The sequence below is a fragment of the Chionomys nivalis genome, chromosome 10 (assembly GCF_950005125.1).
Source record: "Chionomys nivalis chromosome 10, mChiNiv1.1, whole genome shotgun sequence".
Lineage (NCBI taxonomy): Eukaryota > Metazoa > Chordata > Mammalia > Rodentia > Cricetidae > Chionomys > Chionomys nivalis.
The window spans coordinates 22,938,806-22,963,550 of record NC_080095.1 but is presented as its reverse complement, the minus strand read 5'-3'; the positions used below and the strand labels follow the sequence as shown (position 1 = coordinate 22,963,550).

At 40.3% G+C, this 24,745-nt stretch overlaps 1 protein-coding gene across 6 annotated transcripts in view; it reads right to left on the bottom strand.

Moving 5' to 3' along the window:
* Dicer1 (dicer 1, ribonuclease III) overlaps window positions 1–24,745 on the bottom strand; it is a 69,422-nt gene that overhangs the window by 10,297 nt on the left and 34,380 nt on the right. For 5 of the 6 annotated variants that reach the window (XM_057783426.1, XM_057783422.1, XM_057783424.1 and 2 more), the window contains 14 exons: window positions 17,999–18,131; window positions 15,818–16,060; window positions 15,001–15,155; window positions 13,357–13,489; window positions 12,476–12,551; window positions 11,500–11,639; window positions 10,509–10,688; window positions 10,186–10,399; window positions 9,840–9,993; window positions 8,768–8,950; window positions 8,418–8,523; window positions 7,697–7,872; window positions 6,048–6,828; window positions 2,121–2,276 (listed from right to left, as the gene is read on the bottom strand). In XM_057783426.1, coding sequence (XP_057639409.1) covers window positions 2,121–2,276; window positions 6,048–6,828; window positions 7,697–7,872; window positions 8,418–8,523; window positions 8,768–8,950; window positions 9,840–9,993; window positions 10,186–10,399; window positions 10,509–10,688; window positions 11,500–11,639; window positions 12,476–12,551; window positions 13,357–13,489; window positions 15,001–15,155; window positions 15,818–16,060; window positions 17,999–18,131 — 2,830 coding nt within the window. Of the gene's footprint in view, window positions 1–2,120; window positions 2,277–6,047; window positions 6,829–7,696; window positions 7,873–8,417; window positions 8,524–8,767; window positions 8,951–9,839; window positions 9,994–10,185; window positions 10,400–10,508; window positions 10,689–11,484; window positions 11,640–12,475; window positions 12,552–13,356; window positions 13,490–15,000; window positions 15,156–15,817; window positions 16,061–17,998; window positions 18,132–24,745 lie in introns of those variants that run through there. The other variant, XM_057783427.1, reaches the window with a different exon arrangement.

Genomic DNA, 24,745 nt, shown 5'->3' with positions numbered 1-24,745 from the left:
AACGCTAAAAAGATACCCAATTTCTGCTGTACGATAAACACCAACTCTCGCAGGAAGAGCCACCACCACTTTACTTGGGGGCAAACATGGAACAATAAGCTTCAACTTTGATTGGGACAATTTTCCAGAGTATTCTGACAAAACACTTTCAAACTATTTCCCAAGTGTTTTTAAAAGTGGCATATATTTTATTTTAAACCAGACTCAAGATATAGAAACTCTGTATTTGCCTGAAAAAATAAATGACAGTGAGTCTAGCCCTGTAATTATATACAGTCCACTGCTTTAAAAAATACACCAAAAATCCTTTTGAAAAATAAAGAACAGCAAACAAACTATCAACAGGACTGAAGGGATGGCTCAGAGATTAAGAACACTGGTTACTCTTCCAGAGGACCTGGGTTCAGTTCCCAGTGCCAACATGGCAGTTCATAACTATTTGTAACTCCAGCTCCAGGTGATCAACACCCTCTTCTGGTTTCCACAGTATCAGCGTCTACTAGATGCATACACATACATGTAGGCAAAACACTCAGTCAGTGGCAAACCTCAGCAAACTACCTGTCAGAACCTTTCTACTTCTCCAAGACAAAATGAGAGGCTTTGACTATTTTTTGCTTCTGTTTTGTTTGTGACAGGATTTCACTATGTAGCCTCAGGTGGTTTGGAATTCACACTGGGCTGGGCTCAAACTCAGAGATCCACCTGCCTCTGTATCCCAAGTGGAAAAAAAGTACATACTACTACATAAGCTTTATTATTTGTATCATAAGACAAAATGGGCCAAATTTAAATTATTCAGTTTGAGATTTTCGATTACAAAGTTTCTCTGTAAACTGTTGTGTTTCTGTAACATGGTGGACTGTCTTTTGTACCCCTGGCACCATGTACTCTTCATCCTCACAAAGAGGGGGTATACTTAAGATGAAAGCCTGAGCCATAATGTTAGTGTGCACCAAGATGCTGAGTCAGCAGAAAAGGCCAGGAACCAGAGGTCCATGTTGTAGCATGTAACTCAGGAAGCCCTGATGTGTCCCTGTTACCTGAAGAGTCAAATACATGGACAAAAAAGGCCTGTTGACTGTTTTGTTTTTTCTTTCAGAAATGAGGCACTTTTTCTAAGGTTCAAAATCAATACATTTTTCTACTAAGGTACATGTGTATATACATAAATATGTATATACGTGTATGTGTATTTATTCTAAATTAGTAACAAATGTCATCCTCTGACCTAACTTGAATTAAAATATTCTCTTAATGCTTTTACAGCTAAGTTGCATTTCTGTGATAAGTCAAATCCTACTTGAGTTACAAATACACTCAGCAAACAGGCCTGCATCAGAATAGCCTCCCAGAACATGCCACTACAGATGCTTAGGACTTATTGGGATAAAAATGCACCAAACAAGACATGGAGATGCTGCTATTTAGAAACCAGTAAAAGAAATGGTGTTATCATTATCAGCCTGAAGTAAAAATGAAGTAACAGGAGTACATTTATTATCAATACAAAATAAATCTGGCAAGCAGAGTTGCCTGAACAGATGGCAACTTCAAAGAAGTATAAGACAGTTCTTTCCGAGTCACAAGTCCAGGGCACAGAGTCCTCCCAGCTGCCCCCTGGTGGCCTTTGGGACAAGACAAAGGAAGCTGCAGCTGCTAAAGAGATGAGTCTTAAGTCTCTGGCAAGACCAATTATTTATAGTATTTCAACCTTCCCATATGGTGATCTGGTGTCCAGTCTGCAAGAGGAAACAGTGCCAAGCTAGCCCCGCACTGCACAAGCTATTCTGCGCTAAAGTGAACTCTTCCAGACACAGCCTGCAGGTTACAGGTCACTGTGAAGTCACTTCAACAAATACGGAGACACTGTAACATGAGAGTACAGGGAACCTGAGAGGGTTCTGATTTTATTTTTAAGTGGAAACATAAAAAAATTTTATCCCTTTGGAAAAGGTAATAGAAATTACACTCCACTAAAATCAACACTATTTCTAAAGTCACAGTCAGTCTACCAACACATAAAATACCTACTACATTGCAAAGTGCAGCAGTAGAAAGGAAACAACAAAAACTTCTTCAGTCAACAGAAACAAAAAAGCTCCTTATTGAGTGCTTACCATTTCATCCTTTTCCCATTTATCTGCGTTACTTTTGTCTTGATTTACCACATAACCAGGAGGAAGCCAATTCACAGGAGGATCAAATATCGACACTACCATGCGGCTGGGCAGCCCCTTCTTCTTGCCAAGGCGATACAGGTTACAGTTGCTGACCTTCGGCAAAAAAGAGTCACAAATGTTTACCCATAAATGGCCTTGGCTGGAAAACACGCATACCATTACATTTTATGCTTGTGTTCTTTGTAATGTACAACTGGTCACCAAATAAAAACTTATTTATAACAACAACTTGAAATTTTCAAGAATTGGATATCCTTTGGTGTCATCAAATAAATATTCAATACAAAATAGAGTCACAAAAATCTAATGTATACAAATTCCCTTCCTTATAAACAAGTCAAAAAAAGTTCAATCTCAAAGTTTTAAAGCCCAGATTGATAATATAAAATGCAAGATGGTAAGTGGAATTGAGAGCAGAAGATGTCAACATATTATAACTCAAGATGTCATGCTATTCTTAATGAGTAAAGGGAAGGATATCATGTTATAACATGAGAACTGTCACTGTACAAAACAACTTTATATCTCTGGAATCTAAGCACCAATACAACTCCAAACCAAACATTCTCAAATACTATTCTTTTGTTACGGGTAGCATTTCAAGACACTAGAGTAAAAGGCACTAAAGAACATTTGTTGTACAGTACACGTCATTGAGGCAGCTTTATTATCCTTCCTTGAGTCCACTTGCTTTTTCTAATGGCTCTACCACATCCCTAATTTACTTAAAACATGATATTTTTGTCTAGTTTTCACTTGGAGACTAGGGTCATTCAATCTCATTTCCAGTCTCTAAAAATATATTGGAACACTCTAAGAGCCCTATCCATATAACTCAAGTATTACTTAGCCAGCATGTACCCACGATTAGCACTGGCTAGACAGTCTTGTAGAAAGCAGGCAAAGCAACAGAGAAGCAGTCCTTGAAATGCATACAGACTGGCACACAGCTCTACCAGGGAACATCACTGCCAAAGCACTTACCAGCTGTCTATAAAGGAGCCAACAGACATAAATGCTGGTTTTCTTTTCCATGCTATACAAGAGCACCCCAAGAGGAGGAGGGCAATAAGGGTCCAGAGAGGGAAAAGATTCCAAGTCAGAAGAAATGCTCAGTGGATGAAAAAGATATAACTATAAGGACCTGATGTAAGGCAAAATTCAAGACAGAAGCAGCAGGTGGCAATGAGGAAGATCACAGGAAGCTTGAACAAGGACAAAGGCTGTGCAGTGAACATGAGGCTTGTCTTAAGAATGGCGAGCAAGAGCTTGGTCAGAGCCGGGCGGTGGTGGCGCACGCCTTTAATCCCAGCACTCGGGAGGCAGAGGCAGGCGGATCTCTGGGAGTTCGAGGCCAGCCTGGTCTACAAGAGCTAGTTCCGGGAGAGGCACCAAAGCTACAGAGAAACCCTGTCTCGAAAATCCAAAAAAAAAAAAAAAAAAAGAGCCTGGTCAGGTTCTGTCTGCAAGAGCATCCTGAACACCTTAACACCACGCAGAGGAAACAATAATTACTTCTGCAAGAAATTAGGTCAAAGGGCTCTGAACAGAGGAATGGATAAAGTTTTGAAAGGTTAAAGTAGTTTCTTTCTTGCTTAATAGGGTCTAGTATTCTTACTTCAAATGCCTTCATAACTGTGATCTTCTTCCTGTAAGCAGCCCTGAGAGCTTCAGGACTCAATTCTAGTTTCTAAGCATTCTTCCAGTCCCTGTACCATAAGGTCTAATGCCTAAGTCTGCCTGATGCCTCACTCTGTCTTTCTCACAACACCTGACAATGCCACTATCTATCTACTATCTGCAAGATGTCACAGTTGCCAGGGCATTGCATTCATGGTCCGTCTTAAGCTCACTAGGAAGGCCCCCTAGGATGTGCCCCTAGTCTCAGAAATACTCCTAAATATCCGGGACTAGTGAATAACCTCACACAAGCTAATGCCACAATCTGGACATCAGTTTCTTCATCTGCAAAATGGTGGCACATCTAACTGCAAGAGAACTGCAGAGATTAAGTGTTGCTTGTAAGATATCCAAATGTCTGGTGCTCAGAGCAAGCTGCCATAACTGTGACAGGCAAGGAGGTCCATTGCTATACTGTTAGTTCAATCCCAGGTCTGCTCCCTACTGCAATGTGCTCTTGGATAAGTTAGCCTCTCCAGCCTCACTGTCCTTCTTGCCTGTCAAAAGGGGATATAAAAATATGCAGTTCTTAACCAAGCGGTGGTGGTACACACTTTTAATTCCAGCACTTGGGAGGCAGAGGCAGGCAGATCTCTGTGAGTTCAAGGCTAGCCTGGTCTTCAGAGCAAGTTCCAGGACAGGCTGCAAAGCTACAGAGAAACCCTGTCTCAAAAATCAAAACAAAGCAAAACAAAAGCTAACAAAACCATGCACTTCTCTAGGCTATAAGAAAAACTCAAACTAATTAGAGAAATTAGCATTTTTCTCTCTACCCTTACGTTTTCTCTTAGGAGCTAGAATAGTCTGGTAGCATAAGCAGGTTGTTGGACTCAAATGATTATCTCTGAAATTACTACTCACCGCAATCCTGTTCTTTCAACCATTGCTGTTCTGTTCTGCTTTCGGCTTGGCTGTGTGCTTCAGCCCACACTACAGCCTGTACCACATTAGTCTCTTTCATGACCCCTGTTCTAATAATATTGTCTCCTTGCTCAAACTTCCTCAAGTACCCACAGCAAGCACACCATGCACAAGCTCCTGACATAAAGTTGGGCCTCTTCTCACATCCGCCCTCAGCTACTTTCCCAGTCCCCACTGTTACTGCCTTTCTTTCTCTACTGAGTGCTACCACACTCTACAGATGCAGCCTTGCTTTATACTATAAGGTTTCCCACGAGCACCTTCTCTGACTCACAAGTGACATTCCATCCTACTTAATGTTAGGTCATTAACAGCTTTGTAAATTGTTAGAGTTTTGCTTTATATTATATGACCACTGAAAGATCTTAGCTTAATTACCATTTTTTACACTAAGCTTATGAACTAAGGCTGAAAATCTATCTCAATGGGTAAAGTGCAAGCATGAACACCTGAGTTAAATCCCTGGCACCAACATACAAGTCAAGCACAGTGGTGCCATCTTACCCCGGTGCGGGTGCGGGTAGGGGCAACCACACAAGGCGGACAGAACCCAAGGGCTTGTTGGCTAATTTAGCTGAATCAGTGAGCTCCAAGTTCTGTGAGAGACCCTGCCTCAAAAAATAAGGTGCTCACTTATTGACACCCGAGATAGACCTGCAGCCTGAACAGATACACAAATAGGTGAGCATACATGTATGCTTATGCACGCATGTACACGGAGGGAAATAAAAAGAACTTACTCTTTCTCAGGATTGTGGAAAAACTGCTCAAGACTAGGGGGTCCCCCTATCTACACTGGCTAAAGCCTAATTAATGTTCTTCCCTTGCCTGGCTACCTGAAACTTGGAAGAAATGCAACTCCTGGAATGACTTTACATTACTCACATGCACACACCTGTTTACCAAAGCACTCTCATAACAAAAGGCTTCAGTTGAAGCTGAAGCACAAGCCCCTGAACAGTAACTCTGCCTATTTCTACCTCCCCGCTACCCCGACAAGGATCTAAGAGTTCTACCCATTTGCACAGAGGTTTATTTAACCTGAACTTCTATAAAATGAGAAGGTTATCAGCCAGCCCCACAGCCTGGGTGTATACAGCCATCATGCCACTTACTGGGAAATGCCCTATGGGCATTGGCCCTAACTAATATACTAGAGCAAGCAGCAGCTGCACTGACTCATGGAGAAATCTCCACGGGTAACTTGCCCCATTTTCAGGCACACTGAAGAAGCAACAGCTCAGAGTAAGAACCGTTCCTTACCTTTTTGCTTCTCATATATGAAAGGCGGCCCTCATGAGCATCAGGGTAAGTGCAAAAGAGATATGTGGTGATAGCATGCTTTAAAAAGGAATCACCAAGCATCTCAAGCCGCTCCAGGTTAAACCCATCACTAGCATTTGACAGTGTCAAAGCCTGAAGAATCAATCCAGGATTGGGACCAAGAGTCCTTGAGGAGTACCCAACAGAAGGGCTCTGCTCAGAGTCCATCCTGTCCTTGAATGCTTTAACAGCATTCATCACGGCAGGCATCGTGGACACCGCGGGGCTTCCATCTGAGGTAGATGTGTTAGCGTTTCCATCAAGGTATTTATTACTCAGTAGAGTACATTCATTGCTGGGCTTGGGCTGGTTCTCATAATTGTATAAATTCTGAATGGGATATGAGGTAGTTGGTTGTACAGGTATTTCCTGCTTGAAGTAATTCAGCTGATTTCCTTGGCAAAAGTCTCTGTTAACTAAATCATAACTGCCATTGGCAAGATTTTTGTTGTAAGTAAGACCATTAATTGCTGTAAGATCCGTTGAAACTTCAATCTGGAGCTTCCCAGGTGATTCAGCAGGTAGCCTTCTGCAGTTCACAGACATTTGGTCATGGTTTTCTAAGGAGGTTCTAGTAGCACCTTGATGTGCAGCATTTTCAGGGACTATAATTGTGCTGTGCTTACAGTAATTATCATTTTCAGCCAACGAGGAGTTACAGGTTGAGATGAAAGACTTGCTATCAATAGATTTTTTCCACCCGAAGTCTAAGTTAGGGTATCTGTAAAGACATTTTTATAACTTTCTATTGATTCTTCAGAAGGGTAAGCTACAACAGCAGCATTTTGGATTAAAAACAAAGCAACTCTTAAAGTCCTCCTACTTAAGAAGAATAACACATTTTCAAGCTTAAATGATTATATACACATTCAACTATAATGCAGAACAGTTTGCTCTTTGACCTCTGCTTATGCACCCACAGTAGGGGGGATTGAGAGAATCCAAGATGGAGGCTCCTGCAGAACCTGGAACCACAGACTTTGTGAGTAGAACCTCAAGCTCTCTGCTTAACCAAGTGAGCAGCTTCAAGCAACTTACAAATTCTGTCTGGGTCTCAACTTCTGCACTTGGAAATGTGGCCAATACATCCTACTCAGGACAGGCCACGGAATACAATGATTTGGTTATGCTGTTTAAACTAGTGTCTCATACTGAACCAATTACTCAACTATTATAATGTGACTATTATGTTTAAGTTCTTTCAATCCCAAAATTAATTTGAGTGATTAAGTCAAAAATTTCTTTGGTATACAGAACTTTACTAGTAGGGAAGAAATGATAAAGATAAGAACAAATGAAGGCTGCTGCTTTCTTATATACAACTCATTTTTGAGAAGACTACTTTCACCCTCATTTCAACATCACTACAAAAGAAGAAATGTTTGCTGTTTCAGGAGCTTGCCTCTCTCTAACTTGACAAGAACAAAAGGTTCAGTGACCCAGGGAACAAACAACATAGTTAATTTTCATGTTTTAAGTGTCCACATTTACTTTTTCATCTTTTACTAAAAGATGAAAAAGAAAAATACAATTTTAACTTAATTCTATTTTGTTGCAAATTAAATTTCTGGCCAGTAACACAGACATACCTAAAATCTGCAGGAAGTGATCTTACTCCCACACCAGCATCGCTGGCTGTCTGAGCTCTTAGCTCCTCTGCAGTCAAAAGGCAGTGAAGGCGATAAAGAATGCTGGGGAGACAAACCGCTTTTCTCCACAGTGATGCTGGAATTGGATGTATAGCACAGAGTTCTGGAACTAGTATCTTAAGAGTAAAGAAGAACACAGGCTGATAAATATAAAGCACACACAAATAATAAAAGATCAATTTCACGAAGGGATAATGATGAGAATCATAAATGTTATTAATATCACTTTTAAAAATAATCCTTTAACCCTAAATTGGATTTATGAGGGTGGCTCCATGATGCATCAATGAACCATGGTTAACAGAAAAACTCAATCCTTACCAACAAAGACGTTCAAAATAAATTCAGTACCTATGATGACCTCCCAGAAATTCACAAGTCATTGTCATCTTGGTAATATATTATTGAGATGTTAAAATACGTCATGTTTGAGCACATTGTATTTATGTGTGTGTGTATATATATATGTGTGTGTGTGTGTATGTACATATATATGTTTGCAACAATAACAAATGAAGAGGACATGAATTTGAAAGAGTAAGGAGAGGCATATGGGAATGTTTAAAAGGAGAAAAGAAGTGGTAAATGATGCAATTATAATTACAAAAAATAAAGAACCATTTAAGAGAACATTTGGTCATTCTAGTAGCAACTCATTTACCTGTTTGTTCTGCAGACTTTCCCATTTGGCTTTCCTCTTTTCAGCACTGCTTAGAGGAAGTGCTTTCCCCTTCTGATTCAAATGCCGAGGTGTCAAAAGGTTAAGTCTATAAAAATTTCAGAGCAATTTTATCAAACAAGCAAACAACAATACACCCTCACAGTGGCTGGACTCCAGCTTTGGTATGCCTAGAAGCTTCCTAAGGAGTTCAGTCAGCACAGTCCTCTACTACCCAGGCAAGTTTTTGTGCAAAGGATTTCTTGATTTCAAAGTCCATGGGTAGGCAGAGGCACTCTGAGCCCTAGAAAGCAACCCCATACACAACCTAATGTCATTTCTGCAGCTCTTACCTGGAAGATGTGTGGTCGACATCCAGCAGTGGCTGGTTGAGATTGGTCAGGTCAAGGTTATACTTTGTTTTATAATATTCTGCAAAAGTTTCATATTCAGGGGAAGGAAATTTACTGAGTGGGGTAAGATCAGTGTACACATCAGCTACGTAAAATCGATGAGGCTGATCAAAATTGCGGTATCTAAAAATAAAGAAAATCAAGTTGTCTTTTTGTGTACATCAACTATCCTCAAAGCACAAATGGATTAATGTGGAAACATATATCACCATTAAGAATTCAAATGGCTAACTATAAATAACATTAGTCAAAATTAAAATACCAAAAATGTATTTCAAGAGGTTGAGAATAAAAAATTTTATTTCTATTAAGTAAATAAAACAAAACAGGTTCTTCACTTTCCCTGTTTGTTCTTCTAAATTTCTTTCCTTTGATAATATGAAAAGCTAATGCCTCCTTCAAGTATGTTTCAACAATCAAGAAAACTTAGCAATACCCTACAGAGTAAATCCTTTGTAAACACAAGGCATCCAACACACAAGATGTATTACATTACCTATGATAGTGATAGTCCAGTGAAATCTTTAAAATGTGACTTTCAGATTGGGGGGGGAGAATAAAGTAAAGGCAGAGGTCATGAATATTTATGAATGTAAGTCAGAGTCAATCAACCAGCACTCCAATTCTTTGTAAAGTATCTGGATTTAATTTATTGCCTCAAGACTTCCATTCCCTATAATTTTGCCAAGTAAGAATGAGTACTCTTCCCACCCTCCAGAGGCTTACTAACAATAATCCTCTTGGAACGCCTGAGGTGCAAGCATTGTTCCCAATGAACTTCTTTCTCTCATAAGACTTTGGAATTAAAGGGATAAAGATTATCTTTAAAAGGCTATCAATATTATTTACATAAGAAATAATACTTTTCACAAAGTAAATCCTTTCACATGTGAAGTTTGAGCTTTTGCTTGAACGAAGTGAACTGGAGAGATGTCACTACTCACACCCACAGCACATAAATAAGCACACCCGTTTGCAGCAAGTACTGCTATTTTCCTTTTGAAACACCTACCTTGGAATGATAACTGCATCTTGGTAATCTTCTAACTTAAAAACAAACGGTGTTTCTTTTGAGTACTTGGTGCTGGGAATGCCTATACGAGCTTCAGACTTCTCAATATCCTCCATGAATGTAAAGTCAATGTCCAGAGTGCTAGAGCCATTAACTTAAAAGAAGAAAAAGACTCTTTAATGTGGTAAATATAACACAGATGAGAGTCCTATGTAAGGTAAACTACCATGAGTCTCAAGCTGTCCATGTAAATAATATCCACAGGATACACAATAAGTCAGTTACCAGCAAAACTCTCACCATCCAGCTACAATGAACCAACACAGAAAAGTGGGTTCCTTCTTACCAACATTAAGAGGTAGAACACAGTATGCTGACTCAGCGCCTGTAGGTTTAAACTCTAGGGCGGGTTTTTCCAGGCGAAGAATATGTGAGAATATATACTGGTGGAGTCTTGTAATCAGCTCAAGCATTTGTTGAGACAATGTGAAACCAGACTTCTTCAGTTCAATGGATATGGTGACCTCTCCAGAGCGTGTATACACAGGAAAGTGAGGAATCTTAGCAAAAAGAAAAGCGAAGCATCCTTTAGTCGAGAGGTTTACTGTGTTAGTTTACCCAATCTCTGAGTTCTAAGTGGCACTTTCAACAACATGGTGAAGGGTCTACCTGAGGTATGGGTTTGGCAGTCAGGATTCCAAAGCATCTTGTGGTGTCCTCTGGGGGGTAGAGCTTCCGTCGCCTGAAGTTGAGTTCATCAGGGAGGGGGGTAGTTAAGACCATCCCTATCACATACAGGTAACAAGGCTGATCAGGTTTGGGGTAACTCTCCCTCAAGCACTCTGGAATCTAGAATCGGAAAGAATTAAGCATCAAGTTCAAGTACAAATACCCTTTGTTCTACATGTTGGCAAGAAATTTATTTCTGGCTTAGGATTTTAAAAAAGCTCAGAAGGTACTCTGATTGAGATTCCCCTCTGTAAGCTATGAATATGTTTTATTACCACTAGTTAATAAAGAAGCTGCTTTGGTCTATTATGGCAGGGCAGAATATAATTAGGCGGGATATCCAAACAGAGAGAGGGAGAATCTTTCAGAAGGCTAAGTTAAGCAGACACCATGTAGCTGCCAAAGGAGAAAAATGCCTTATTCGCTCAAAATGTTAGTATTTTAAAGATCAACACTTCTGTCAAGCATGAGATACTGATATTTGATCTCTGCTAGGATATCACAGGTCAGGCAGATTCACAGCACAATCTCTTCCATCTTTTGATGCCCCTTCCCATCACCTGAGAGCAGCCTTTTCATCTGCCTACTTCACCATGTGAGTGATGATCTAAGCAGCAAGGGCGGAAAGACTAGAATCGTCCCACTAAAGAATGTCTTCTTATATGAAGTAAGCTTGTTCTGAGCAGAATGTAATAATCCTCAAGTATCCTTTTGAAAGACAAGACAAAACCAGAAAACAAGCCCAGAACAGTGAATGTCTAGTAAAGGGAGCTTCTGGGGATGCTGGGAATCAGGAGAATGAACTGAGACCCACAGTTGGTCCGAGTTACAAGCATCTGGGAAAACATCTGAGCAGAGCAGTTTAGGATTTGATCTAGCAGGAAATAGAGTCAGAAAGTCTGATTTTTATTCAGTTCTAACCAATACTAACTGCTTTAGGGTAGCACTGCCTTCGCTTTGTGGATCCTGGTCTTCCTGGAACACTGGTCTCCTCTTCATCATGTAAGTCAAGCTCTTCTTCATATTTAACAGTCTCTTTCCCAACTGGCATCAAATGTTCATCCAGTTCACCTAAGACATTTAAGAGAGCTTATGTCAGCAACATAAATTTTGCCTAATAAGTAAATAACCTAAGACAACACAATAATGAGGAAGCAAGTGAAAAAATGATGGTAACTGAAAGTCCTGTGCCTTTAAAAATGTAGGAGATGGCTCAGCAGTTAAGAGCAGAAGACCTGGGTTTGGTTCCCAGAACCCACATGGTGGCTCACAACCATATGTAATTATAATTCCAGAGGATCCGATGCCTTCTTCTGTCCCCCACAGATACCAGGCACACACCTGGTACAAATACACAAATGCAGGCAAAGCATGCATACACATAAAATAAATAAATCTTAAAAACAATGTAAAAGTGACAGCAGGTGACTATGTAGAGGATCTATCCTGACACTTGTAAGTCCAGCATGGGCAAGCCTACAAAATCTAAGATCCAAAAATAAAGTATCAGTAGGCTAGTCCCACACATTCCTTTTAAACACAAGCTTTTTTTTCCTATTTAAAGGATTATTTTCTTCACCAATATAGACTAACCTGATAGTCTAACAAACTATGTGGACAGTTCAGGATCCAATAGTTAGTGCATTTTTATGTATTTAAAAAGGGTCAATAACAGAAGTAAAAAGTGGCAGCTGTTTATAGTGAAACTGTAAAAAAGTCAAGAGTCCTGCCCAGCACTGTAGGGTCTCCGAGTTACAGAAAATACATATTAAACCCACCAAAGTATAGCAAAAGCAGCAAGTCTAAACCCTGACAAGCTCCAGAAACCTGCAGAGGCCTCCATGTGCTTTTGTTGTATAATTCTGTCATTTTTTTCACTCACATATGCTTTCAAACATGTTACATACCAATCTTGTGCAGTTTTTCACAGCAAATGAGAGCTACCACTCTTTCAGCCAACCGTACACAGCCCATTGGTGGACCCTGAAAGCAACAACACAGTTTACCAACACACTGAACAGCCTCGGAACCTCTGCCCTGGTACTGTTGCTGATGCCCAACTTGCCAGAACAAGTTTAAAAATACCAACAAGTTTTCAAAAATTCTAGCTGGTTTTTGTTTGTTTGTTTCCCAAAATTCTGGTGGTGCTGGGAGTGGAATCTAGAGTTTCATACAAATGAGGCAAGGGCTCTACCACCAAGCAACATCCAACTCTACAATACCCATCTTTTAAAACCATGACTAGTAAAAAAGGAGTTTAAAACTAAGACGTTACAATGTCAAGTAAATATGCATTTTAATATAGTTTAAAGTATATTTTCATTAGTCAACAAATACACAACAAAAAGGTAAAGACATATTAGAATCTAACTATGATATATATTAATATGGAAAAACTTTTCTGTGGACTTAAAATCACTCACTTCGGAACATCTGCAAATTAGTATTGGGTCAAAGAAAGGGCAGTAGTTTACAAAAGGCAAATTTCAGCCAGAGCAGCTGAACTATATTTAATGAATTCTGTATCACTGCATGCAAAGCCACAGCTGATTTCTTAAAAAGGTTCAAATTATTAAGAGCCTAAAGAGAACTTCCAGGGGTCATCTGGTCAAGTTCAAAGAGTTTGCAGAGTGTAGTCTATAAAAATATGAACAAAGAACTATGTGACTTAAAAATAATTTTTTAGAGTATAGATTTAAAACCAAATTTATAACTTGGATGTCTTAGAGAAGCTAGACAAGCCCTAGTGACATACTTCAATGCAAGTCATGTCTTTTTCTTAACTTACAACAATGGAGGCTCGAAGAGGTGAGTTAATCGGAAGATAAAGAGTTGAATAAAATGTACCATCAGGTAACTCTCGGGTTCTACATTTGGGAGCTAGATGTGTAAACGGATCACTTGGTAATCGAGCACAGTATCTGTGAAGAAAAGAATTCTGAAGTTGAATCTACACAGGAGGAACTGATAGAAAACTGTCTCAACATTCACAACATCGCCTGTTAGGCTGCCATTTGCATAAGGAATGTTCTTTGTTGCTCCTTGAATAGGACAGAACTGGGCACTAGAAATGGATGTGTGTTAACTAGGAAACTACATTATTTAATCTCATTTTAATTAAAACTGAAGCTTGCATTTAAAAGGCTGCCCTGCACCTAGTGTTCTGATACTGCACAATAAGTGCTCTGATGTAGCAACGAGAGTGCATTCGCGGCATCAGTTTCTTATCTCACATTTGCCAGCAGTCATGGCATATGTAAAGAAGGTATCAGGACAGCAGGAAAGCCTAAGGTTGAACCTAGAGGGCACCAGAATCAGAAGCTCCATGAGTGGTAGCATAAAATGGCGGCAGAGCAGGAAGCAGGCCTGAAAACTCACAGGGGGAGACCTGTGCAGCTAGGGTGCTAGGAAGATAGGAGAGGCCACTGGACGGGTGGGCTGAGCACACACTTGACACCTGAGCACACTGGATCAGCTTTCTCACCACAGGAAGAGGGAAGTGCACAGAAAAAAAGAAATTTAGAATGAACCTCAAGCCATAGTAAAAATGGGGTCAGCAGAAGCAAAGGATGAGACATAATGTAGATATGAATGTATGCACATGGCATACATAAGTAGGCAGATGTCTGGCTTTTCTTACAAAGAGGCCTGACAGTAGGACACCCCAATGCCTGCTAAGGGTACAGCTCATGCCCACAAGTCCATTTCCCAACACCATTATTATTCACTGCCATTAATAAGAAACAGGACCACAGAAAACAACTACAATTAAAACATAAGCAAAGAACTCATTCCACTTTAAATTTTTGCACTGTGTAGTGCTGAATTTTCCATTAGCAATCAACTATCATTATCAAGAATTAATTTGGATTTCAGTATAATTAATTTTCTCCTGAGCAGGCCTAGTTTATATACCAGGATAAATCTCATTTAAGGGCAAAACAAAGGTGCAAATAAATGTAAGAGTTAATTTACATTTTTACCTTGAAAACTACTTTAAACATTAAAATGCTGTCAGAGTGCTAGGGAATTCTCACCTGCCCTTCACCCAGAAAAACCATTCAAATTTCACAAAAATATTCTTTGTAATCAAAGCATGAGGTTGCACCAGGTGTCATATCTCCGTATCTTTGATCTTTCCTTGATCTAAGTGACCTTGTTTTGCAACTCTATCTTTTGGAGTTTCCATAAGATTTTTCTCAAGATTAAGCTCAGCTTATACATTTTTGGCTAATCTGTCCTGAAGTGTGACTGCTCAAGCTGTCTGTGCTCACTGTACCTTTATTCTTCTTGGTGGTAGCACTTGCCACTGGGTACAGTCTGCCAATGTCCTGTTGTAAAGCTGCCATTTACGCACCCATAGAGACAGACCACACGATGCTGCAGGTTTAGACTTCGACCTCAAACACTGACAAATGATCTAATCCCTCACCTGTTGACGTGTCCAATGGCAGTGTTAATCGTGACTCGTGGACCCCCGTCATCAGGCCTCAATACATATGGTGGGAATACATCATCATCATCTACAACGGCATCAACGTCAGGCTCAGCACCATCCACTGACTTTGAACACTTGTTTCTTAAGATCTGAGCATTCATAAACAAGATATAGGGTGAGAACAAGAATCTTCTTTGCAACATGTTAGCTTTCTGACTTTGTATCTACAGAGAAAACTCTCTACCCAGGCATGGTGGCACTTGTCTATAACCCTAGCATTCAGGAGGCTGAAGCACAATGACCATGGGTTCTAGACCAGCCTGGGCTACACAATAAAACCCTGTTCTAAAGAAAAAAAAAAATCTTTTCATGTATGCTGTGTGACACAACCATCTCTCCTAATATACTTCAAATACCCCAAAGCCATTTGTTGCAGCAAAGCTCTCCACAGAATCCTCCCAGCTCCAGCCATATGGAAATACACTATACAAGGATTATCTGGCACTGTGCATGCACACACAAAAGACACATCAGTTTCTTGTTGGTAAACTACTGTCTCATCACTCTCCTGCCACAACTCAATCACTGGTACTATGCTGTTCACATTTACAGTGCCCATCAGACACACTTTTCAAATGACCTTCAGGACCTTTGGCACGGATATTTTAGTGGGGCATTCTAGATTTCTGTAATCATCTCAACTTCCTTATATGTACACACTGCTGAGAGAAGATGGGGCTCTGTAGAACAACCTTTTACTCTTCCCATGCACACACATAAAAAGGAAGAGAGATTAACTTTGTGATTACACCTTTTCTATAGCTTTGTAGGTCTTAAGGTCTTCTTCGAAGCTCTTTATCTTGTCTGTATCTGCTAACATCACATAGTTAGAGATCGGGGCTCGTGCTCGTCCTTTAGACTGAACATATGATCGATACTCCGTGGGCAAATCAAAACGAACCACCAAGTTGCATTTGGGAATATCCACACCCTCTTCTACGACACTTGTTGCAATGAGCAGGTTAGTCTCATGAGCTCGAAATTTCCGAAGTACCTGAAAAAGATTCACCAAGAAAAACAATTCTAAGGAATTTCCCAAAGAAAACATTACAAAATCATTAGCAGTGGCCATTTCTGACATATTCCCTGGACACACTACATCTCTAATGTCAATCTAGAAAAGAAAACTGCTACAGAACCAACAAGGCCACAATCACAAGCCCACAAGCCTTGATTTAATTAAAGGACTTTTCACTGAACGCCTTCAGACTTCAGGCTTCTCCTTACTGACCACAAGCATATTACCCATACAAGTAATGCAGTGAGCCCCTCCTGGAGACCTGTTACTACTTTGTCCTGCCACAGTGGCACCCACTGTCTGTGAGACTGTGTTGTGCCAAGATCTGCAAAGATGTCATCATAGCTCCATCACTAAACTCCCCAAGTGCACTTGGAATTAAGTCACAAGTACAGCTTTGCTTATTTGCTAGCACCTGAGAAACTTATTTTAAAAAAATAATTAAAATAAAGGGTAAGTATTTTCACACAAAATTTAAAATCCCATTTCCATCTGTGATGTCTAATCCTGATTAGTGAACTTGATGAGATTTAGCTTAGAACACTTAGAAGATAGACCTCTGAACTGCTGTGGGACAATGGTCTTCTACCCTGTAAAGATTTGTCACTGTATTGCTTTAATAAAACTCTGATTGGCCAGTAGCCAGGCAGGAAGTAGAGGTGGAGCAAAGAATCAGAAGAATTCTGGGACTCAGTCTGCAGTCATTATCCAGACCAAGAGGAAGCAAAATGAAAATGCCTCACTGATAAAAGATACCAAGCCACATGACTAACAGACAAGAATTATGGGCTAATTTAAGATGTAAGAATTAGTTAATAAGAAAGCCTGAGCTAATAGGCCAGTTTATAATTAATGTAGACCTCTGTATGTTTCTTTGGGACTGAACGGCTGCAGGACCGGGCAGGACAGAAACTTTTGTCAACACTGGACCTCTTTGTAAAAATGTATCCAGAGAAGTTTAAGTAAAGTTAGAGATGATCCACCTTAAATGCAGGCAGGGCAACATCAATCCATGTCTTAGGGGTCCAGGTCTCAATAACAAGGGGATAGCAAGCTAAGCACAGATATTCATTTATTTGCTTTCTTACTAAAGATGCAAGATGACCAGCTGTCTCATACTACCGTCACGATCCCATTCCTGCCACGGCAGACTCTCATATCATGAAGCAAAATAAACCATTCCTTACTTAAGCTGCTTCTGTGGGGGAATTTTGTCAGTTATAAGAAAAGAAACTAATCTATTTCTCAACATGGCTAAGTTATATAGCATATGTTGCTCTTCAGACAGGTATCAGACTGGCTCTTGGACTTCCCAGACCAAAAATCTGCTCAAAATGCTAAGACTACATGCCTGTAACAGAAATTATTCTGCTAATTTTATGTTAAATAGAAAACAAACAAATGCATCCTGTCTGTCGTAACACTTAGATTTTAGCATCTTTATATGCAGTTTCCTGTATAAGATTTTTAAAAGTATGAACAATTTTAAGCTACATTTACAAATTACAGTGAATTTTAGATATATCAAAAAAGGTATGCCTTTAAAGGCAAGCATTAAAAAACACCTCAAGAAGACTATAGTTGTTGCTCTGCAGGTCTGTGAAGGCTATAGTAGTCATGGTCTTCAGGCTTTATTCTCCTATGAGATGTAGATATCTGATAGTAAATCCATGAAAGAAAATGAACTACTTACAATTAAAACAAATTAATTCACCAGAAGCTACTCTAATTTTGAGTATGTCAACAACCCTTAGTCACTTCATGAGAACAGCAGTAATATATTATTACAAAGAAAGGAAAGCGGGGTGGGGGAAAGAAAGGGAGAAAATGAAGTAACTGCTGGGGAACTAAGAAGAAAGAGTTTTCATGTCCCAGGTTTCTCAGCGTATTAAGAACCACTGTTGTCATTGTCACCTCCTCTTGCTTTCTGAACTCTGCTTCCATCTGTTTGCTGCGAGGCTGGTTCTTCCCAATGCCATGTCCAGTTATAAAGTTGCTACTGATATAAGCCAGCTCTGGATCTTGTTTGCCAGCTTCCTTTATCAATCTAAGGAAGTAAGAGACATGGAGTTAAACACTTCCAAGGAAAATACATTTTAACTTTTGACTTTTCTTATTTTCCATTTTTCTACTTTTAGTGTGCCCATGCACAATGCCTGCTTCTCTGTCTGTGTACTACATGTGTACGGTGCCAACAGAGGCCAGAAGAGGGCATCAGAATTCCTGGAACTAAATTACAGACTGTCGTTAGTCACCCAATACAGCAACCAAACACTGGTCCTCTGGAAAAGTAGTATGTACTCTCAACCACTGAGCCTTCTCTCCAGACCCTTAAAATCTAGTCTAAGGTTTCCTTTGAAATAGGAATACAAGTCCAGAGTTTGTACTTGCTCTTGTCTTTCTTGGGCCAACACCCCCTAACAAAACAGTTGCTCTAGTTTTATCTCTGTTATTGTGACAAAACACTCTTACCAAAAGCAATGCTAGGGAGGAATGGGGCCATTTCAGCTTACAATGTCAGGTCACAGTCCATCACTGAGGGAGCCGAGGCAGGAATTCAAGACGGGAACTTGATTGGTAGTCCAGCATGCTAGTCCACACAGCATTACCTCTGACCAAGGAATGTATTTCACAACCAAAAATGTACAGCAGGAACAGAGGATGATGCTTGCTGGAAGGTTCACAAGCCAGCTTTCTTATATAGCCCAGTTATACCTTCTAAGGAGGGTACTACCCACAGTGCATTGGGCCTTCAATTAACAAGCAAGGAAATCCCTCCCATCCCCAAAACCAATCTGATCCTCAACTGAAGCTCAGGTGACTCCAGGCTGTGTCAAGTTGACAGCTAAAGCTTGGTAATTTCTTCCTAACAAGTTTCAAAAAAAAAAAACAAAAAACAGTGTCCTTTCTCATCATACACATCTGCAGGCTGGGTATTTGTAAAGCTGGCTCACACTAACAAGTAAAAAGGTCTCTTTACTTCTAACCTCCAAAGTAGGGATGATGACTTAACAAAATGGTGTCCCAGGATGGGACCAAGCTAGTCAGAGAACCACACCCCAGACTTGTAAAGACGACAGGCTCTCTTCTTGCAGAGCAGTGAGTGCAGCCTAACCTCACACGTTCCCCCACAGGTGTGACAGTGGTCCACTTAGGTCATCTTACCATGATCACTAGAAGCAGAGTTCTTGGGAAAGTGGGGCCTGTCAGCTCAATTCAGATTCTCTTTTGGCTCCCAGCCCATGAGTTACAGCATTCACCCTGTAGAGTCCTGGGCTTTTTCACAGCAATGCCATAATCACAATGTTATGAAGGAGCCCCAAGCTATGGCCCCTTTCCCACCTGCTCCTTGGCATTAACCTGTAGTGCCAGAAACCCAAAGGGGCCTTCTGACTAAACATGGAAAAGAGCTACAGGATGGATCACATTACAGAGAACGAAGGTTAACAGCCAGTGCTGCCATTACAGCTATTTGGAACTACCCACATTCAAAGACTCAGCACAGGATAAACGGTTCCACACCTGACCTAAGTGACTCCACATGGTCCCTCTGAAATCATGCTATGAGTATAAATTCCTAATGGAAAGTTGCATTTTTAAGTCAAACCATTCTTTTTAAAAAATAGATGAAACAGGCTAATATCAAAGAGTTGGCAAAATGTGGTGGCCATGTAGAGTATCTTATGCCTCCAGTCAGCAGGCTAGCCAGTCTGTTCTAGGACTCAATGACTTTAAATGTTTAAATTCAGAGGCTTCCTGATCTCCCATTCCAAGGTCTGTTGCATTATTGTGATGAATACACAATGTGGGCAACAAAAAACAGAATCACATGAAAACAAGCAGCATGCCCCAAAGCCCCAAATCTGAAATAAATTACCTTAGAAATAACATATACTGTTCATTTTAGTTTTACACAAACAAGCATCAATTTGAATGGGTGGTTTTAAAATGCACTTCAAGTTACTCCTAATTAAGAATGTATTTTGCCCAAATTATCAAGCTGGCAGGCTTCAATTAGCTGAAAAATGAAAATACTAATAGGAATTTATTTTGCCTTAATGATGCTGACATCTAATTGCAGAACTGAAGTGACAATATGCACATTAGTAAAAATACCTTGTAAGCAACAATGTAATGTTATGTATGTATGCTGTTAACATTAAGCAGAAATGATTGCTCACCTAGACTAATGAAGAGAATGCCTAACCATGTCCCAAGCCTAAGTCATGGGCATCAAGGAAAAGAAAAGAAGTGTCCGCTATCCTCAGCAAGTTAATAAGCGATTAGCACAAACTTCTTTAAGATTTCTTGGCAGATGATGGAACAGGTAAGAAGGCCCACCCTGTGCCTGTGGCTTTGAAAGAAAGTTGATAGCTATGTGCTGAGCTCCATGGTTCTCCCTGGATCCACAACATGAGAGTAAAGAACCAGATTTTTCAAAAACTTCCAACTCACCAAAACCCTGCATTTCTGTAAAATTCCATAGAAAAAACTACTAAGAAGATGAAACTTAAAACACTAAAATTCAATTGTATTACATTCGGGAAGCATAAAACTCTTGTCAAGTTGCTTCTCAGAGTGTCCATACAAGTACTTTCAACCTCTCTTTGGCACTTGGGCAGAGGGAGGACCAGCATGTCCCACATGATGCCTCCCCAGGTGGATTAGGATGGCATGACCAAACACAGAGATGGTGGACATGAGAACTAGATTACAGAAACTGATTTATGACCACACACGCTACGTAATACAGACACAACAGAATGAACATATTTGCGCACAAACATCTAAAATATCTACCGTGTACTTAAAGTACATTACAACACTTCCCTACCCAGTGTCCCTTAACCCTTAAACTATCTTGTCAATGTGCCCAGTTCCTATCCTGACCCCTGATAGTCATAGGACAGTGCACCGTTTCTGTGTACACTGACGTGTACTAACAGTAAGAGGGAGGAGGTGTTACTACTATTTTATAGATGCAGATGCATAGGTTTTAAAATTAGATAAATTTACAAAATATGTGCCTGTAAAATGGGTATGAAGAGGAGAGGAGGTCCATTGCAAAAATGGCTGATTATGGCAAAAGAAAATACAAGAGCCATACACACACACGCGCGCGCACGCACACAAACACACACACACATATATACATCAGTGTCCCTTAATCCTTATGCTATCTTGTCAGTGTAACATGTGTGTGTAAATATACACACATACATTATCAACACATTAAAGCAATCTACAAAGGCCTATTAAGGTAAGAACAGTGATGAAGCATCTGTTAACCAAGTAAAGAAGTACTTATAACACAAAGGAATGAAGGTGTATAAAGGAGCAAAGAAGCCACCCACAAATAGCTCCTAGTGGCCCAGATGAAAACAACTGGGCATCTGAATGAACAGCACACTACTAGTAAGGTTATGATCCAAAATTCAGACATGGGTCTGCACTGATCCAATAAATAGAAACTGAAAGGTAAGTAAACAGGATTAAGGAGTTAAGGACAATTTCCAAACAACAGGCATATATACAGTGCCTTCCCAGGAAGTGGAGGTTAATCATTCCTTCCTTCTGTAGACAGCCTAAATGTGGAAATTTGCTTCCAAAGCATAAATTAAGAAAAGAGAAACACTTCACAGTAGGAAGGTTGGCAGACACTAAGAGGAAATTGAACTTCATTAATGATGGTTTTGTTAAGCCAGTCCCTAGTCTGACAGGACCAGAGAGAAGTGCCACCTCTACAGTATTCTTTGAAATCCCCTACCCCTAGCTTAACCCTGAGAACACCACCAGCCAGTCCAAATGGAGCAGCAGCATAAGAAATACCTGACCAATATTCCTGAGCTTCAAGACCATCAGAAACAAGGAAAGACCAGAGAAGACTGAAGAGACAACAATAATGCTATATGATCTCTGGGGGGACAGGAAAGCTGAGGTGGTGACACACACCTGTATCAAACCAATTACAAGGAAGAGTCAAAGTTGTCCTCAGCTACAGTGAGTTTGAAACCAGCCTGCACTAAAGGAGATCCTGCCCACCCCACAAAAAAAGCGCAAAAGGAACTGAGCTAAACATGTAACTCCAGTAACCCCAGCAAATGTCTAAGACACGAGGAGCACTAATTTGAGATTCTATCTTGTTAGTAGGTTAGTCTTGACTACATCTTAAAGCAAAAATCACTTGGAGGACAGAAACAGAAAAATGGAAAACAGACAAATCCAGGGGTGAAGTATCTAGCACTATACTAATGTTGGTTCCCTGATTGAGACATGGGCCTTAATCATAGGGAAACTGATGAGAGAACACAGGACTCTATCCATCTCCTCTGTAAATTAAAAATAGTTCAGAATGAAAAGTATTAGAGAGGGAGAAGTTTGAGACAGACAGGATATACATGCAGGTCTGTCCAATGGTGGTACCACACAATCCTAGGAAGGCAGAGAGAGAAGACTGCACTTAGTACCTGGGTCTGGGCCAGGTGTCATCTTCCCCCCATGGAGTACTGTAAACACTGCAGTGAGGGTACACAAGACAGACTGCAAGAGGGAGAACAAGCTGGGCTTGCAGCACACACAGCAGCAGTGTAATTGGCAGGTCCAGAGATGAAGCAGCCTGTGTATTAAGATCTTCTACTCTGTCACCGAGGAGGCTTTCCTCCTATAAACAGAGGGGAGGAAAGACTCCAGGTTGCACCAAGTTTTTCTAAGCTCAGCTTATTACAACAAAATTTCTACTGTACCTTTAATTAGATGCCATAAAGTCAACCCTCAGACTGCTCTTCATTCATCCGAGAATACTAACTCCAGCCACATTTTATGAAAGCTGATCACAATTAATCTGATCCTTAAGTCAATAGGATCTTCTGGGTTTATGATTGATTTTAAGTAAACCTTTTCTGGCTAATAATTCTGCAATGAAAACGGACACATCTTTGCATAAAACACATGCAGATCCTAGCGTGAGTTCTTTAAAAGCTTTCATAAAGGGGGCAGAAAGAAGATAAACTCCCATTCTCTCCAAGCCCAGAAAACATTTATCCTAATGCCATCCATCATACACAGAGCAGGGAGTCTATCCACAGCGTGGCACCGAACTGAAATGCCTTTACCCCTGAAATGCCTTTCCCCAGTCTAAGAAATAACACCCCCCACTTCCATTCCCCATCCCCACCCCCACCAGCCACACACCTTTTGGTCCCTGGCTTGCTTACTGCTGAAAGCGCTCAGTTCTGTTGCTCAGGGACACCCAGGAGCGTTATGATTGCAGAAAGAAATGGAAGTCGGGAGCTGGGTATTAGGATTCTAGAATTGTCTCTGCCACTGACTAGCAATTTAACTTTGAGCAAATCACTTTTCCTCCTGCAGCATTTTTTAGAACTAAGTGGTTGGATTAGATGCTCAGTGAGGTCCCTTCCAACCTTAATGTCCTTTTTAAATATAATTCCATACCTCAAGTTATTTTACTTCATATCCATCAAGAGGCCCAGGCTCAGTGACCAGCAAAATCACCCACCTGAAAAGTGCCAAATGACTGCTATCCAATCCAATTTCCCATTATTCAAAAAACTTAAAATTCCTAAACATTCAAGAAGCAGTTAAGAAAAAAATCCCAATTACCTCAGGAAACAAAGCTTAATTTCTCCTCAGAGATGACTACTTTCAGAAAATGCTCTCAGGGATCAAACTTTGGCCAATTATTGGATCTCCCAGAAAAGTACAGTCTTAAGTACAAAAAAATAAGGACCCTCTTAAGGAAGAAAACGATAGAATATCTACTAAAAAACCAAATACACCATATATTAAATGACTACCTGACTCATAGTTAAAGCACAGCTCTGTGTCCAGGTTTCCAGGAAAAAAAAAAAAACAATATTTATTTAAAGGATAGAAACAGGGATTTACCATTACCTTCACTAATATTCTCAGAACTTTGTAACATTCTCTTCCAAATCAAAATGGCTTTGTTTGTTTGTGTGGTTGGTTGGTTTTTGGTTTTTCAAGACAGGGTTTCTCTGTGTAGCTTTGGAGCCTGTCCTGGAACTATCTCTATAGACCAGGCTGGCCTCGAACTCAGAGATCCGCCTATCTCTACCTCCCAAGTACTTGGATTAAAGATGTGTGCCACCACCGTCTGGCTAACTCAAAATGTTTTAATATGCAGTCTATAAGCCAAACTAAACAGCAAATCTCCCTCTAAATTCTCCCCAGTGCAGCCTTGAACAATGGTCCTTCCTCCTATGTTCTCAAACACATAAGTCAATAACATAAGACTTGTGACCTCATAATTTTCCCCAGCAAACTATCGGTTCTGTAGAAGCAGACATATTGCTGCTTGTGCCTGTAACTTAATTTGATTCTGTCACTATCAACCTGGAGATATGATCAGATCCCAAAGCCTGAAAGGTCCAGTCTCTAAGAAATGCTCCTAGTTTTCAGATGCCAGTCCCAAGTCCCAAGCAGCATCCTCTTCAGAGCAGCCAAAGGGTCCAAAACACTGTTACTGGTTTATTATACAGGTCAATATAAAGGATACAGATGAATGGATGCACAAGGCAAGACAAGTGAGGAGGGACACATGACTTTACCCTTCCTAGGTCCACACCATCCAGGAACTTCAGTGACCCGGAAGCTCTCTTCTCTAATCTTCTGGGTTTATGA